The 16697-nt window shown below is 26.8% G+C and overlaps 1 protein-coding gene across 10 annotated transcripts in view; it reads left to right on the forward strand.

Moving 5' to 3' along the window:
• The window catches only part of LOC122855527 (teneurin-m), a 306365-nt gene extending 293157 nt beyond the window's left edge, over positions 1-13208 (forward strand). For 4 of the 10 annotated variants that reach the window (XM_044156957.1, XM_044156958.1, XM_044156964.1 and 1 more), the window contains 10 exons: positions 785-951; positions 1065-1217; positions 3238-3527; positions 3736-4357; positions 4633-4968; positions 5180-5387; positions 6421-6447; positions 7222-7438; positions 7534-11444; positions 11541-13208. In XM_044156957.1, coding sequence (XP_044012892.1) covers positions 785-951; positions 1065-1217; positions 3238-3527; positions 3736-4357; positions 4633-4968; positions 5180-5387; positions 6421-6447; positions 7222-7438; positions 7534-11444; positions 11541-13029 — 7420 coding nt within the window. In that variant the 3' untranslated portion in view covers positions 13030-13208. Of the gene's footprint in view, positions 1-784; positions 952-1064; positions 1218-2377; positions 2883-3237; positions 3528-3735; positions 4358-4632; positions 4969-5179; positions 5388-6420; positions 6448-7221; positions 7439-7533; positions 11445-11540 lie in introns of those variants that run through there. The other 6 variants (XM_044156959.1, XM_044156965.1, XM_044156963.1 and 3 more) reach the window with 4 other exon arrangements.
• Positions 13209-16697: the final 3489 nt, after the last annotated feature.

Here is a 16697-nt window from a genome sequence, read left to right on the forward strand (position 1 = left end):
TTTTGTAAATAATTTACTATAAAAAAAAAAAGTAATAGTAGTAAAGGACAATACACTTGTCTGGATTCTTTATTATTTCTTTTTTTTTTTATTCATTCAAGACCGTGTTCAGCAAAAGCAAACGTAACGGGTGCTTTAATTTTATTTTTTATATGTGTTTTTTTTTCTTTTTTATAAATTCAACAAGAATGTGTCTATCTTGTTCAAATATTATGTTTAAACTTGCCTCCAGAAATCATTTCAAGTCCAGTGTAAACACTTTAGTTTGTCGGCTTTTCTAGCATCACCAGTGTGTACAAGAAAAATTATCCATCTAGTATTTTTTTTTTCTTTAATTTTTATTTTTTTTCATTGCAAACAGATGTTTACTTGAAAAATAAATATCTTCATCAATAATTAATTAAAAAATAAACCAATAAATTAAAATACAAATAGTATATAATTTTGAAAAAAAAAAAAATAATTTTGTCAATCTTTCATTCGATTGCCAGACGAATTGGTAAACTGTTTTCTACATATGTTAAATTTTTTTTTTAAGTGTTACCATCTGGTATGTCTGGTCAGATTATACATGTTATTTTTTTTTATTTTAAAGAAAGACCTAGTTATTCCAGTCGTGCTCCATTCTACCAGAACAAAAAATGTATAAAAAAATAAAAAAATTTCATATATACTTGTTGACAAGTAACTTTCTCATTGATAAAATAGAAAAAAAATTTTATATAATAATTTCTAGTAAATGTAAAAAAATAATAATTAATTATTGATTTATATTTTGTTCAAGGGTACAATTGCCATATAGCCATCACGCTCCATCGATGATACCGATGAGGAGACAAAGTATTCGATGTCATTTCCGCAAAGGAATTGATTGGTGCAGTTGGAAACTCATTGCCATTGTTGTTATAATGGTATCACTGTGTCTTACAGCAGCACTCACCTATGTTGCTGGTAAGATAATATTTCAATTATCAAATTTCATTGTTTTTATTAAATTTAAAATTTGCAAAATAAATCAAAAACAATATCAAATTTAAATTTATATTTTTAAATAATTTTTATAGTCAACTGGTCGTATCAAGGCACAAAAGTTGGTACAGTATTAGTGAGAGACAGCACTGATGTCATAAAAACATCAGTAGAAAGTGGAAAAAATACATCTTTAACATCAACATCATCAACACCAGGTGGAAGATCACGACAGCCATTATCTGGAGGTATGAAAAATTCATATATAACTAATGGTATTTACAATCGTCGTAAACGTAGTGATGCACTTGATGGGCATGATAATTTGCACTTAACTCGTAGTAATTTAAAATTGGATAATATAAATTCCAATGTAATAATGCATGATGATGGTGATAGTTATGGTGAGCATGATAATAGTATAACTACAAATATAGATACAACAACTGTTATATCAAATAAAGAGGTCAGTAAAAAAATATTAAATGACCAAAGTAGTTATTTTGATGGTGATGGGTTTAATTTATCTACGCATTCTTTAACTGATTTTTCAACTAATAAATATTTATTGTCATCAACAACAACATTAACATTAAATACTGATGATGACAATAAAAATACTGTAACATTAACTGATGAAACAGCAACAACAACAACTGATGAAACAACAACAACAACAACTGATGAAACAATAACAACAACTACTTTTGTCAATGATGAAACAACTTGGATTGATAATAATACAACAACTGATAATACTAATTTAACAACTGATAATATTATAACTGAAAGTTTTACACAAAATTTTTCTAGTACATTGGATGATAATGAATTAACTACGGAAATTAATTTTATTGATATTAAAGTACCAGAAGATGACAAAGGTAAGTATGATGATGATGATGATGTTAATCAAGAAAATAATAATACTGGAATTTTAAAAATAACACAAGATATTGTGGATGAATTTACAACAATTAGTTCAGAAAAAAATTCATCATTAATTTTCGAAGAACCACAACAAGATTATCCAAATGTATATGCCAATAATGATGACAATGATGACGATGATAATAATATTGAAATAATAAAATTAAATTCTGATAAATTATTAGAAAAAAATTTAAAATACCGTCATCATGAAATTGACAATGAAAACAATGATGTAATATCAAATGAATTAAAATTCAATGATGATATTAATAAAAATATAAATAATCATTTTGATAATTTAGAAATATTATTGAAAAATAAAAGTGATGAAGAATTTTTACGTGAATATAAACGTCGTTTTTCAAATAATATAAATTTATCAACAAGCACTGAAAAACCATCAACAACTGAAAATAGTATTATTGAAAAAATTAATAATACAAATAAATTATTTGTCAATGTAACAATATCAAATGGAGATTCAATTGTTAAGCCAATTTACGTATTATCAGTATCGTTATCAAATGATAAAAATAATAATATCATACCAGATATTAAAATTGGTTCTGAAAATGTAGTTTCAATAAAAAATGAAATGTTACCACCACCACCAAAACCACCAGCACAACCTCCACCAGTTTGGAATGGTGGTGAATGTGAGTGTTCTTGTCCATGTATAAAAAACACAACTGATGAATGGGAAAATTTTTCAAATGCTGAAAATCAATTGCCACTATTTGATTATGATTATGATACAAATACTGAAAATAATATTAATGAAATTAATAATAAAACATATAATTTCTTTGATGAAAATATATTATTTAAAGATAAAAATTATACTGAAAATAATCAAACAACTGATAGACAAGAAGGTGAAACTTCAGAAACCCCATTGATTATGAATTCTTCAACATCTGAGTATTCACAGTGTGGCACAACTCCATTACCCCCTGAACCTACTATTCTCATTCTTGAAGGTGAGATGAACGAATCTTTTTTTTTTTTCCTTTTTTTTACTATTCCCAAAATTCTATTTTCTATTTTTTTAAATTTTATTCTACACCTGCTGCATGGTTTTCTATTTTCTTCTTTGCTTTTGTGTTGCTTTTTTTATTGTTACTAGGATTTTTATTTTATTTTTTTTTTATTTGTGGTTTGTATTTAATTATTGGTAAATTTTTAAAACAGGTTTGTACGTATATAGGTATTTTTAAATATTAACAAATTGCATTTTCAATGCTTAAAATAACTTTTTATATTTTTTATTGTTATTCTACATAATGATATCCTAGAAATATGTAATAAATAAAATGTTTAATTTAAATTTTAAAGGTGCAAGAACATTTCCAGCAAGATCATTTCCTCCTGATGGTACAACATTTGCACAAGTTGCATTGGGACAACGACTTAGTCAAGAAATACCAGCATATAGCTATTGGAATATGCAATTTTATCAATCAGAAGCAGCATATGTTAGATTCGATTATAATATACCACGTGGTGCTAGTATTGGTGTTTATGCCAGAAGAAATGCTCTACCAACTCATACACAATATGACTTACTTGAAGTACTGAGTGGTTTCAAAGCCAGAACAACACGAGCATCACATGTTAGTTCTATTGTATGTGAAAGTTGTTATTTATGATTTCTTTTTTATTTTCATTTTGCAATTATTATTTAATTTATTAATTATCAACCAAAGATTTCCTCAAAGTTTTTTGTAATTTTTATTTTGCTTTTATTATTTAAAAAAAAAATACCTATAAGTATAAATATAATTTATAAAATCAATTAAATAATAATGAAAAAAAATTGTTTTATTTTAACAGCCATCAATTAAAAAAGAAGTAACTCATTATATGGAACCTGGACATTGGTTTTTATCATTATACAATGATGATGGTGATCCACAAGAAGTATCATTCATAGCAATAACTGCTGAAGATATGACACATAATTGTCCAAATGGTTGTAGTGGAAAAGGCGAATGTTTACTTGGTCATTGTCAATGTAATCCTGGTTTTGGTGGTGATGATTGTAGTGAAAGTGTATGTCCAGTATTATGTAGTCAACGTGGTGAATATATTAATGGTGAATGTCAATGTAATCCAGGATGGAAAGGAAAAGAATGTTCATTACGTCATGATGAATGTGAAGTACCTGATTGTAATGGACATGGTCATTGTACAAATGGTAAATGTAATTGTGTTAGAGGATATAAAGGTAAATTTTGTGAAGAACCAGATTGTCCACATCCAACATGTTCATCACATGGTTTTTGTGCTGAGGGTACATGTATTTGTAAAAAAGGATGGAAAGGAGCTGATTGTAGTCAAATGGATAAAGAAGCATTACAATGTTTACCTGATTGTTCAGGACATGGTAATTTTGATCTTGAAACACAAACATGTCATTGTGAACCAATGTGGTCTGGTGATGATTGTTCAAAAGGTAAATTTATTATTTTATATATTATATTTAAATTTTAATTATTAATAATTATACCACGTTTTTTTTTTACAGATTTTATTTTATTTATTTTATTATTATATATTTTTTTCGGGAAAATTAACTTTTATATTAACAATTGCTTTATTTCATTGGCTTTAATTAATTTAATATTAACAATAAATATAAAAAAAAATAATTCAACTATTTATTAAGAATAATATATTGATGTTTGAAAAATTTTATTTAATTATTAATTTTTTAAATTTGTATTTCAGAATTGTGTGATCTTGATTGTGGACCACATGGACACTGTGTTGACAATGCCTGTAATTGTTTACCAGGATGGTCAGGTGAATCATGTAATTTAAAACAATGTGATCCACGTTGTAATGAGCATGGACAGTGTAAAAATGGCACCTGTCTTTGTGTAACTGGATGGAATGGACGTCATTGTACCATGGAAGGTTGTCCAAGTTCATGCTCAGGTCATGGTCAATGCCGTGTCAATAGTGATGCTCAGTGGGAATGCAGGTGTTACGATGGATGGGATGGAAAAGACTGCAGTGTTCTTCTTGAACAAAATTGCAATGACCGAATGGACAATGACAAAGGTAATAAATCAACAAAAAAAGATTTTTTTTTTTAACAAACCTTTTCACTTATTTTAAGAATAGAAATCTTTTATTCTTTTTTTTCTAAAAAAAACTCTTGGTCTATTTATTTTCTTCATTTTCTTAAAATTATTCACAAAAAAAAAAAAGAAGAAAAAAACGATTCAACTTTATTTTAAAAATGTTCAATTTCATTTGTTTTTTTTTTTAGATGGTCTCATTGATTGTGCTGATCCTGATTGCTGTGGTAATCAAGCATGTGAAGAAAGCCAATTATGTGTATCAGCACCAAAACCCATTGACATACTTTTACGTAAACAACCACCAGCAATAACAGCATCATTTTTTGAAAGAATGAAATTTTTAATTGACGAAGGAAGTTTACAAAATTATGCAAGACAAGAAACATTTAATGAAAGGTGAGTTTAAATATTCATAGTACCAAAATTAATAATTAATATTAAAAAACCATATGAAAGTTTATAAAAACATGTTGAATATTAAATATTTATTATAATTATTAATCGTCTGTCCTGAATATTTAATTGCCGTACAGTGAAGTCTATTAGTATTATTCAAAAAAAAAAAAACAAAAAACAAATAAGAAAAAAACAGTGTGTTTTATAAAATGTTTATTGTCTTGATATTTATACCTCAATATCAATAACACTTGTCTTAGTATTCGTCTGCCACAATCTCGTTAATCGTCATCATCATTACTGTTTAAATTAAATCCATTTTTTTTTTAAATTTATTTTTTACTTGTATTAATTATTGAAGACGATACAGTGTTAAGTTATGAAAATTATATGCTGATATATATACATCTATGTATATTATGCGTTGTTGTGACCCGTGTTTAATTCACATCCCAACAGTTTTGTACATTAATTATGTTTGTATATATGTCTGGTGCGAGAGTGTTTTCCCGCACCTATATCTAAATTCCCTTATATGACCTATTTTCCTTGATTATTTATTTACCTATATATCTTTTATATTATTTGTCCATTCTCATATTCCACACTCTACATTCCTCTATTTATTATTTTTTTTTTCTTTTACATCTATTGTCCGTTTGAGTGATATGATGCTTGCGTGAATATATGAAACCATGTGCTGTTAACATAAATATACCTTAAAAATATAAATACTTAGAAAAATGTAAATAGAAAAAAAAAAAAAAAAAAACCCACCTGGAAAACAGTTTTAAAAAAATTGAAAAAGAAATTTTTGTTTTTTTTTATGTATTTATTCTAATAAATAGAAAAATTATTTGATTCTTTTTTTCTTTTCTTTTTTTCTATTTATATAAAAATATTATATATATTTTTTTGTCATTGATAAAAAAAGTTGATAAATTTTTAAATTATAAAAAATATATATACATATTAATGAGGATTAAGAAATGAATTTTAACTGAGCTCTGTTTTATCCGTGCTGCTCGGTCAGTGTGTTCTGGAATCACTTCAATACAAGGTAAGAAAACCGTAAATCATACGGTTGAGAATGAGTGCAAACGAGCTCGTAGATCGCGATTTTTTTGAGATTTGAAAACCTTTTTTTTTAGTTTTTTTATGTGAGTTTCTGCATCCAATCAATAATGATTAAAAAAAAAAGAGATAATTCGTACCATAGTGAATTAATTAATTAATTATGATTAGGAAGTATGTGTGTGTATGTTTGTTAAAATGGAGAAATATAAATTTGAAAAAGAAATTAATTACTAATAGTAATAATTAATTTTTTTTTTCTAAATTTCTCATTTTTAACTATGTCTATCCATTCATTTTATATGTCACACATTTGTCTTTGTGTCGTTGTACACACTACTTGTTCGTTGCATGGTTCAGTTTATTTATTATTCCTACGTTGTGTTTCGTGAATTTTTATGTTGAGCTTAAAATACTTTGTGTTAATTGTTTATATAAATAAATAAATGCAAATTTAATCAAAAAAAAAAAAAAATAAAGTGCAATTCGTGTATCGTCTTTGACACTTTCTTATTTTGCAAAAGAAAAAAAAATATATTATATGATATAATTATAAATTTTGAATTATAAAAAAATGCGATTTTTAGAGCTTATTTTAGTAGTTATCGCATTTTTTTTTTCTTTTTTTGGCACAGTGAGATATATAGTAGTTTATTTGTGTCAGAGTTTGACAAATGATTTTAGAAATAAATAAATTATTCATTGAATGTTTTAATAATAATGAAATGTTTTTTTTTTTTTTTTTTTTAAATTTTAATAGTCGATCAGCAGTTGTACGTGGACGTGTTGTAACATCACTTGGTACCGGGTTGATGGGTGTAAGAGTCAGCACAAGTACACCACTTGAAGGTTTTACATTGACAAGAGATGATGGATGGTTTGATTTACTTGTTAATGGTGGTGGTGCAGTTACTTTACAATTTGGAAGATCACCATTTAAACCACAAACACATATTGTTTTTGTTCCATGGAATGAGGCAAGTTTTTATATTAAATTAATAATTCAAAGATAAAAAAAAAAAAAAAAAAAAAACATATTCTAATGTTCTTTTGTTTGTTTGTTTTACAACAGGTTGTAATTATCGACAGAATAGTTATGAGTACAGTTGATGAAAAACCACCATTTCACATTCCTCATGCATGTGCAGCTCATGATTATGATATGATGAAGCCAGTTGTTCTTGCAACATGGAAACATGGTTTTCAAGGTGCCTGTCCAGATAAATCAGCAATACTTGCTGAATCACAAGTCGTCCAAGAAAGTCTACAAATACCAGAAACTGGATTGAATCTTGTTTATCATAGTTCACGTGCGGCTGGTTATTTATCAACAATTCAACTTCAATTAACACCATCAAAAATACCATCGTCATTAAATTTAATTCATTTACGTATTACAATTGAGGGTATATTATTTGAAAAAACATTTGAAGCTGATCCAGTTATTAAATTTACATATGCATGGAATCGTCTTAATGTTTATCGTCAACGTGTTTATGGTGTAACAACAGCAATGGTTAAAGTTGGCTATGAATATAATGATTGTAAAGATATAATATGGGATGTACAAACAACAAAATTAAGTGGTCGTGATATGGAAATATCAGAAGTTGGTGGTTGGAATCTTGATATACATCATCGTTATAATTTTCATGAGGGTATATTACAAAAAGGTGATGGTTCAAATATATATTTAAAACATAAACCACGTGTTATATTAACAACAATGGGTACTGGTAGTCAAAGAGCACTTGAATGTTATGATTGTGATGGACAAGCATCAAAACAACGTTTATTAGCACCAGTTGCATTGGCAACATCACCAGATGGCTCAATATTTGTTGGTGATTTTAATCTTGTACGTAAAATACTTGTTGATGGTACAGTTAAAACAGTTGTTAGATTAAATGCAACAAGAGTATCATATCGTTATCATATTGCATTGAGTCCACTTGATGGTATATTATATATATCTGATCCAGAATCACATCAAATAATACGTGTTAGAGATATAAATGATTATAGTGATCCAGATCATAATTGGGAGGCTGTTGTTGGCTCAGGTGAACGTTGTTTACCTGGTGATGAAGCACATTGTGGTGATGGTGCATTAGCACGTGATGCAAAATTAGCATATCCAAAGGGAGTTGCTGTGTCAGCTGATAATATTGTTTATTTTGCTGATGGTACAAATATCAGAATGGTTGATCGTGATGGTATTATAACAACAATAATTGGCAATCATATGCATAAATCACACTGGAAACCAATACCATGTGAGGGTACATTAAATGTTGAGGAGGTTCATTTGCGCTGGCCAACAGAGCTAGCCATAAATCCCCTTGATAATTCATTACATATTATTGATGATCATATGGTATTACAATTGGCACCAGATGGACGTGTTAAAGTTGTTGCTGGTAGACCATTACATTGTGCATCAACATCAACATCATTTGATAATGAATTAGCAACACATGCAACACTTGTTATGCCACAAAGTATTGCATTTGATTCATCTGGTAATTTATTTATTGCTGAATCTGATTCACAAAGAATTAATCGTATTAGAATAATTGGTACTGATGGTAAAATATCATTGTATGCTGGTGCTGAATCAAAATGTAATTGTCTTGAACGTGGATGTGATTGTTTTGAGGCTGATCATTATTTAGCAACAACAGCTAAATTTAATACAATATCAGCTGTTGCTGTATCACCAGATGGTATTGTACATATTGGTGATCAAGCAAATTATAGAATACGTTCTGTTATGGCTAAAATACCAGATGCAAATAATGCACGTGAATATGAAATATATTCACCAGATACACAAGAATTATATTTATTTAATCGTTTTGGACAACATATATCAACTAAAAATATATTAACTGGTGAAACTGGTTATGTATTTACATATAATGTTAATACAAGTAATGGTAAATTAAGTACTGTTACTGATGCATCTGGTAATAAAATATTTTTCATGCGTGATTATACATCAATGGTTAATTCAATTGAAAATGCTAAAGGACAAAAATGTCGTTTAAAAATGTCAAGAATGAAAATGTTACATGAATTAAGTACACCAGATAATTATAATGTTACATTTGATTATCATGGACCAACTGGATTATTAAAAACAAAACTAGATAGTACTGGTAGAAGTTATGTTTATAATTATGATGAATTTGGTAGATTAATAAGTGCTGTTACACCAACTGGTAAAGTTATTGATTTAACATTTGATCTTAGTTTAAAAGGGGCAACAGTTAAAGTTGGACAAAATAATAGAAAACCAGTATCAATGTTAATTAAAGGCTCATCAGTATTAACTAAAACTGGTGAAGCTGAACAACGTACAATTGTATTACCAGATGGTTCAATTGGTAAAGTAACACCATGGGCACATACTGTTACAACAGATACACTACCATATTCAATATTAAGTGAAATTGAGCCATTACTTGCTGAAAGTTATCCAGTACCAGCAAAACAAAGAACTGAAATTGCTGGTGATCTTGCTAATAGATTTGAATGGAGATATTTTACTAAAAAAGATAAAGAATTATTAAAAAATCGTGGTGGTGGTGGTAACAATAAAGCAGTTGCTATTGTTGGTAAAAAATTAAAAGTTAATGGTGATTCATTATTATCACTTGAATATGACAGAGAATCAAATACAGTTGCAGCATTTATGGACAATAGAATTGAATTAATAAATATAACATATGATGTCAACGCAAGACCACTTAAATGGGGTCCAAGAAATGGTATATATGCTAGTGTTGAGCTGGAATATGACAGATACAGTAGATTAACTAAATGGAGCTGGGGTGATTTAAGTGAGACATATGGTTTTGATCATGCTGGTAGACTTGCACAAATTAATTACAGTGATGGTACATCAATGATTTATGCATTTAAAGATTTATTTAGTAGTTTACCATTAAAAGTAACAACACCAAGAGGAAGTGATTATTTACTTCAATATGATGATGCTGGTGCATTGCAATCATTGACAACACCACGTGGACATATACATGCATTTTCATTACAAACATCACTTGGTTTTTATAAATATCAATATTATTCACCAATGAATAGACATCCATATGAAATATTATACAATGATGATGGACAAATACTTGCTAAAGTATATCCACATCAAAGTGGTAAAGTTGCATATGTTTATGATCATGCTGGTAAATTAGAAACAACATTAGCTGGTTTATCATCAATACATTATACTTATCAAGAAACAACAAGTCTCGTTAGAAGTATTGATATTAATGAGCCAAATTTTGAAATGAGAATTGAATATAAATATCATGCTGGTATTGTTAAAGATGAAAAAATTAAATTTGGAAGTAAAAGTGGAATGGATAATGCACATTATAGATATCAATATGATGGTAATGCAAGAATATCTGGTATTGAAGTTGATATTAATGGTAAACAATTGCCACAATTAAGATTAAAATATAATCAAAATCTTGGTGTACTTGAGGGTGTTGGTGATTTACGAATTTATAGGAATTCATTTAATCGTTCAGTACTACAAGATAGTAATAAACAATTTTTCACTGTAACTGAATATGATCAACATGGACGTATTAAATCTGTATTAACAAATATACGTGCTATTGATGTATTTAGAATGGAACTTGAATATGATAATAGAAATCGTATTAAAATGAGAAAATTAACAATTGGAAAAGATTTAATGGATAAAAAAGAATGGTCAAGAATTGATAAAATAACATACAATGCTGATGGACATGTCTTGGAAGTTGCTGATACTGATAATAATTGGCAATATGCTTATGATGAAAATGGTAATGTCATTGGTGTTACTGAACACAATGAAAAAATTACACTTGGTTATGACAGTGGTGATAGAGTTGTACAGTATGGAGATGTTGAATTTAATTCATATGACAGTCGTGGATTTGTTGTTATTCGTGGAGAACATAAATACAGGTAAATTATTATTTTTTTTTTTTTACTAAAATATATTCCAATAATAATTGTTGTTGAATGATTTTTATTAATTATTTTTTGTATTTCTTTTTACAGATATAATTCTCGTGGACAATTGATTCATGCATCAGAACATAAAAAATTCCAAATATGGTATTTCTATGATGATCGTGGTCGTCTGGTATCTTGGAATGATGACAGAGAAAATATAACACAATTTTTCTATGCAAATCCAAAAACACCTGATTTAATAACACATGTACATTTTCCAAAAGCTGGTAAAACATTTACCTTCCTTTATGATTCACGTAATTATTTAATGACTGTTGAAACATCTGAACAAAGATTTTATGTTGCAACTGATCAAAATGGTTCACCGCTAGCATTATTTGATACAAATGGAAATCTTGTTAAAGAAATGCGTCGTACACCATTTGGTAAAATAATAAAAGACACAAATCCAGATTTTTATTTACCAATTGATTTTCATGGTGGTTTATTTGATCCAAATACAAAATTAATATATTTAAATAAAAGATTATACGATCCAACAGTTGGACAATGGATGACACCAGCATGGGAACAAATGGCTAATGAATTAACAACACCAACTGATATATTTATATATAGATTCCGTAATAATGATCCAGTTAATTTAAATTTAGATGTTAAATACATGACAGATTTAACAAGTTGGTTAAAACTTTATGGTTTTGATATACCATTGATGCTTGGTTCAGAGTATACACAAGCAATGGTTTATCAACCAAGTGCAATGATAACATCACCCCAATTAACACCAGAATTTGGTGTTATGTCAGGATTACAATGTATTGTTAATCGTGTACATGAAAGATTTTCTGATCTTGATTTTGTACCAAAACAATTATTAAAACTTGAGCCAAAAACACGTAATTTATTACCAAGAGTTGCACATCGTCGTGCTGTATTTGGTGAAGGTATACTTGTATCAAGAGTTGGTGGTAGAGCACTTGTTAGTGTTGTTGATGGTTCAAATTCAGTTGTACAAGATGTTGTAACATCTGTATTTAATAATTCATATTTTCTACCATTACATTTTAGTGTACATGATCAAGATGTATTTTATTTTGTAAAAGATAATGCATTAAAAATGCGTGATGATATGGAAGAACTTAGAAGACTTGGTAGTATGTTTAATGTATCAACACATGAAACAACTGAACATGGTGCTGGTACATGGAAAGAATTACGTTTACATAATCCAGATGCTGCTGTTGTTATTAAATATGGTGCTGATCCAGAACAAGAAAGACACAGAATATTAAAACATGCACATAAAAGAGCTGTTGAACGTGCATGGGAAATTGAAAAACAATTAGTATCAACTGGTTTTCAAGGACGTGGTGATTGGTCAAAAGAAGAAAAAGATGAATTATTAGCAAGAGGTACTGTTGATGGTTATGAGGGTGTTGATATACATAGTGTACACAGATACCCACAACTTGCTGATGATCCAGGAAATGTTGCATTTACACGTGATACTAAAAGAAAAAGAAGAAGAAGTGGTAATAGAAAAAATAGAAATTACAGACATGGCTCGTGATGAGACGATTAATATTATTAAATGTTTTTTTTTTTTTTAATTATTATTAATTACCTAATTTTATTTTTATGTTAAATAAGTTGACTCTTTAATCGTGTGTGTATAATTCAATATTGTGCCATACGAAAAAGTTGAAAAAAAACAAAAAAAAAAAAAAATATTATAATTTAATCCAATAACGGATAATGAGCGCAAGACGGACGTTTATTTATATTAATTTTAATTTTATTTTAAATAAATAAAAGTGATCCGTGAAGTGTCAAAATTAAGCTAGTCGCATTTAATTAAACGGAGATATAAAGCTTGTTACAACGTGGTGATTATTTTATTGAATTTTCAGAGAAAAAATAAATAAATAAAAATCTGTAAAGAATGGATGATTAAGGATGGGCATTTTGCGCTGTGCGTAGGTTGAAATAATTAAAAAAAAAAAATTGTAAAAATTATTAATATTAGTTTGATCCAGTCGAATGATGTTTGTTCTGAAATTAATATACTGTATTATTTTTCGGTTCATTCAACAGGGTCTTTAGGACATACCCCCTCGTCCAAGACGTGTTCGTCCAAACATTAAAATTATATAAAATTAAAAATTAATTAATTAAATAATAATAACGAGACTGTTGTAATGAAAAAAAAAAATGTAAACAAATGGATAACGCAGATTTAAAAGAAAAAATCATAAATAAAAACTGCAGATATTTTTAACATGACTAAATATGAAAATAAATAAAAAACACAAGTTTTTTTATTAAGTGACAAAATTGTACATATACATTATATTAAAATAATAATAATAATTCAATTAATGGTGAATGTAGATAGTAATATTATGAAAAAAACAAAAAAAAAAAAAACGAAAAAAAAAACTCGATGCAATGGTTTATCGAGTATGGCTTTTTTATATGTATACACTTAAGTATAAAATACACATTGCTCGAAACACGTAAATTAAAAAATTATAAATATATATAAATATATAAATAATGAATAAGAAAATGAAATTTTTAAAAAAATCAATTTGTCGTAGACACAACTGTAAATAGATTTTTCTAGTTTTAAGGAGTTGTCTGAGTAACTCGTTAACGAGACTTAATAAAGAATAAAAAAAAAAATATTACACATAAAATTATGGGTTTAAAATTCATTCAACAATACACATGATGTTTATTATGCAAGTGGTTTGTCATTGTCCAAATTTCATATGAAGTAATAAGTAATTTAAATATATATTTAAAAAAAAAGGATAATATATATGATATTTCCCGTCTATCTTTCTACTGATAATATAAATTATTTTTAAAATCATGTCGCATTCAGTAAGAAGAAAAAATAAATGACAAAAATATAAATTTTTTTCTTTTTTTTTCTCTTTCGTTTACCTGAAATTTAAAAAATTTAATATTGGAGTTTTGAAAATACCGGGATCCAAAATTTTTAAAATATTAAGTAACAAATAGAAAGTATAAGCGGAGAAGTATATCATTTCCGCGAATTGCAAATAAAGTAAATTTAAAAAATAAAAAATGTTTCAATAAGCATGCCTGGTAGGTGTACTGTTATTAAATTTAATAAAAAAAAGGAAATATTGAGACACTTTACACAAATGCATGATCACAAATGAAAAAAACAATAATGAAATTTAAAAAAAATAAATAAATAAAAACCAGACCATTGTGCTGTACATATCCCACATGTATAGCTATATAAAAATTTTTCTTTTTTTAATAACTAATACTTGCTAATTTTGCGCGCATTTTTTAAATTTTGATTTGAGAAAAAAAGAAAATTAAGAATGCGCGAGTCTGATTAATTATTGAAATTGTAATAAAGTCATTTGTGTCTTATTTTTACTTTCATTGACGTTATGGTGTTTGCATAAATAATATGAAAACATCAAACGCAAAGGGAGAGAGAAAAAACTAAAAATGAAAAACCAGATAATAGCTTCGTATTTGCAAAATTATTAAAATGATAAATAAATAAATAAAATTTGGTAAATAAATGCTTTGACTTATTGTTTAAGCCTGGCTCCTGATACATGAATAATTAATAAATATTTATTTAAAAAATCACCTTTAGATCGTGGTCGATAAAAAAAAAGAAATATGTGAATGGAAAAAATAAATAAATGAATGAATAAATAAATCATAATGTTATTGACATTATTTAAAAAATTTAAGATAAAAAATAAAAGCAATACTTTATCTATCGTGGGCGAGTGAAATATAAAATTGATAATAAAAAGAAAAATAAGTAAAATTGCGTGTTTCGAGTAGAAAAAAAAATAAATAAAAATAATTGTATGAATGAAATAATTGTCTGAAAGTATGAATTTATTTAAAAGAAAAAAAAATTTATTTAATTTTATTTTATAAAAGCCAATTGTTTAAAAATTATATAAAAATGAAATTAAAAAAAATTCGACAAACATATATAATTTTGAAATAGCTAAAATTTTAAATTTGTATATATAAAAAATTTATTTTACTATTTTCAAATTGATTTATCATATTTTAAATATTAATTAACTCATTTTGTTTTTTAATTTCTTTTGAAAAAAAAAAAAAATATTGTAAATAAATAATTATGACTATGTAAATAACTCACAAAAAAAAAATTCATATTAAAAAAAAATAAATAAACTACACAACACAATGTTTATTTGAAAGATAAAAAAAAATAAACTACATTAATAGATTATTATGTAATAATTATTTAATAATAAGTATATGCATATTCTATACACGCTAAAGTACTCAATAAATATAACAATGAAATTTCCCAGTGTTTGTGAATTGTCTAAACCCAGTCCTCATTTCCTCAAAACTTAATAGTTATTTTTTTTTTTTAACATGAATTAATATTTATACTTAAGTATATATAATTTATTTTATAAAAATTAAAATCTATTTTTTAATTTTTGAATGTAAAAAAGGTTGGATCCACTGAACAAAGCGACTGAAAGCAACAGAATAAAGAACGAAATTTTTATTTATTTTTGTATTAGGATAACAGGATGACTATCAGGTATCAGGTGATTTAGAAAGGTTACTTTCTATGCTCTATGGTTCCCTAATCTCTTATTATAAAAAGGGCACTTGACCGAATTTTATCCGTTGTCTGATCAGTCAAAATTTTTTAGCATTTGTTTGTAATTACTGTTTTATTGTTTTCTCTCTACATTGACACGTTGCTACATGTTGTTGTGTCTTGCTACGTTTGTTCATTTTCGGTATTAATTTATTTAGGTTATAAAAATAAAAAATAAGGAAAGTGATTAATAAAAAATTATAAAAATTCAATAATACCTCCTTCAGCATTCTACATTCCTGATAAATAATAAGTAAAATTTTTGAAAATTACTTCTTCGATTTTCTGTTAGCCTGATATTTTTAGAGAAAAATTTTACCAATTCGTATCAGGAACATAGAATGACTAAAGAGGTATTCGGTATTTTTGAAAATTTATCCCCTCGACTTTATATTTGCCTGATACTTAAGGAAAAAAAAATTTCGAGTATCAGGAACATAGAAAGAGAAAGGAGGTATTTTCAAAAATATCAAATACCTCTTTGCTCATTCTATATTCCTGATACTCGAAATTTTTTTTTTTTTCGAATTATTTTAAAATATTTGTGGAAAAAAAAATTTACGAGTATCAGGAAC

The sequence above is a fragment of the Aphidius gifuensis genome, linkage group LG4, assembly GCF_014905175.1.
Source record: "Aphidius gifuensis isolate YNYX2018 linkage group LG4, ASM1490517v1, whole genome shotgun sequence".
In the NCBI taxonomy this organism is placed as follows: Eukaryota; Metazoa; Arthropoda; class Insecta; order Hymenoptera; family Braconidae; genus Aphidius; species Aphidius gifuensis.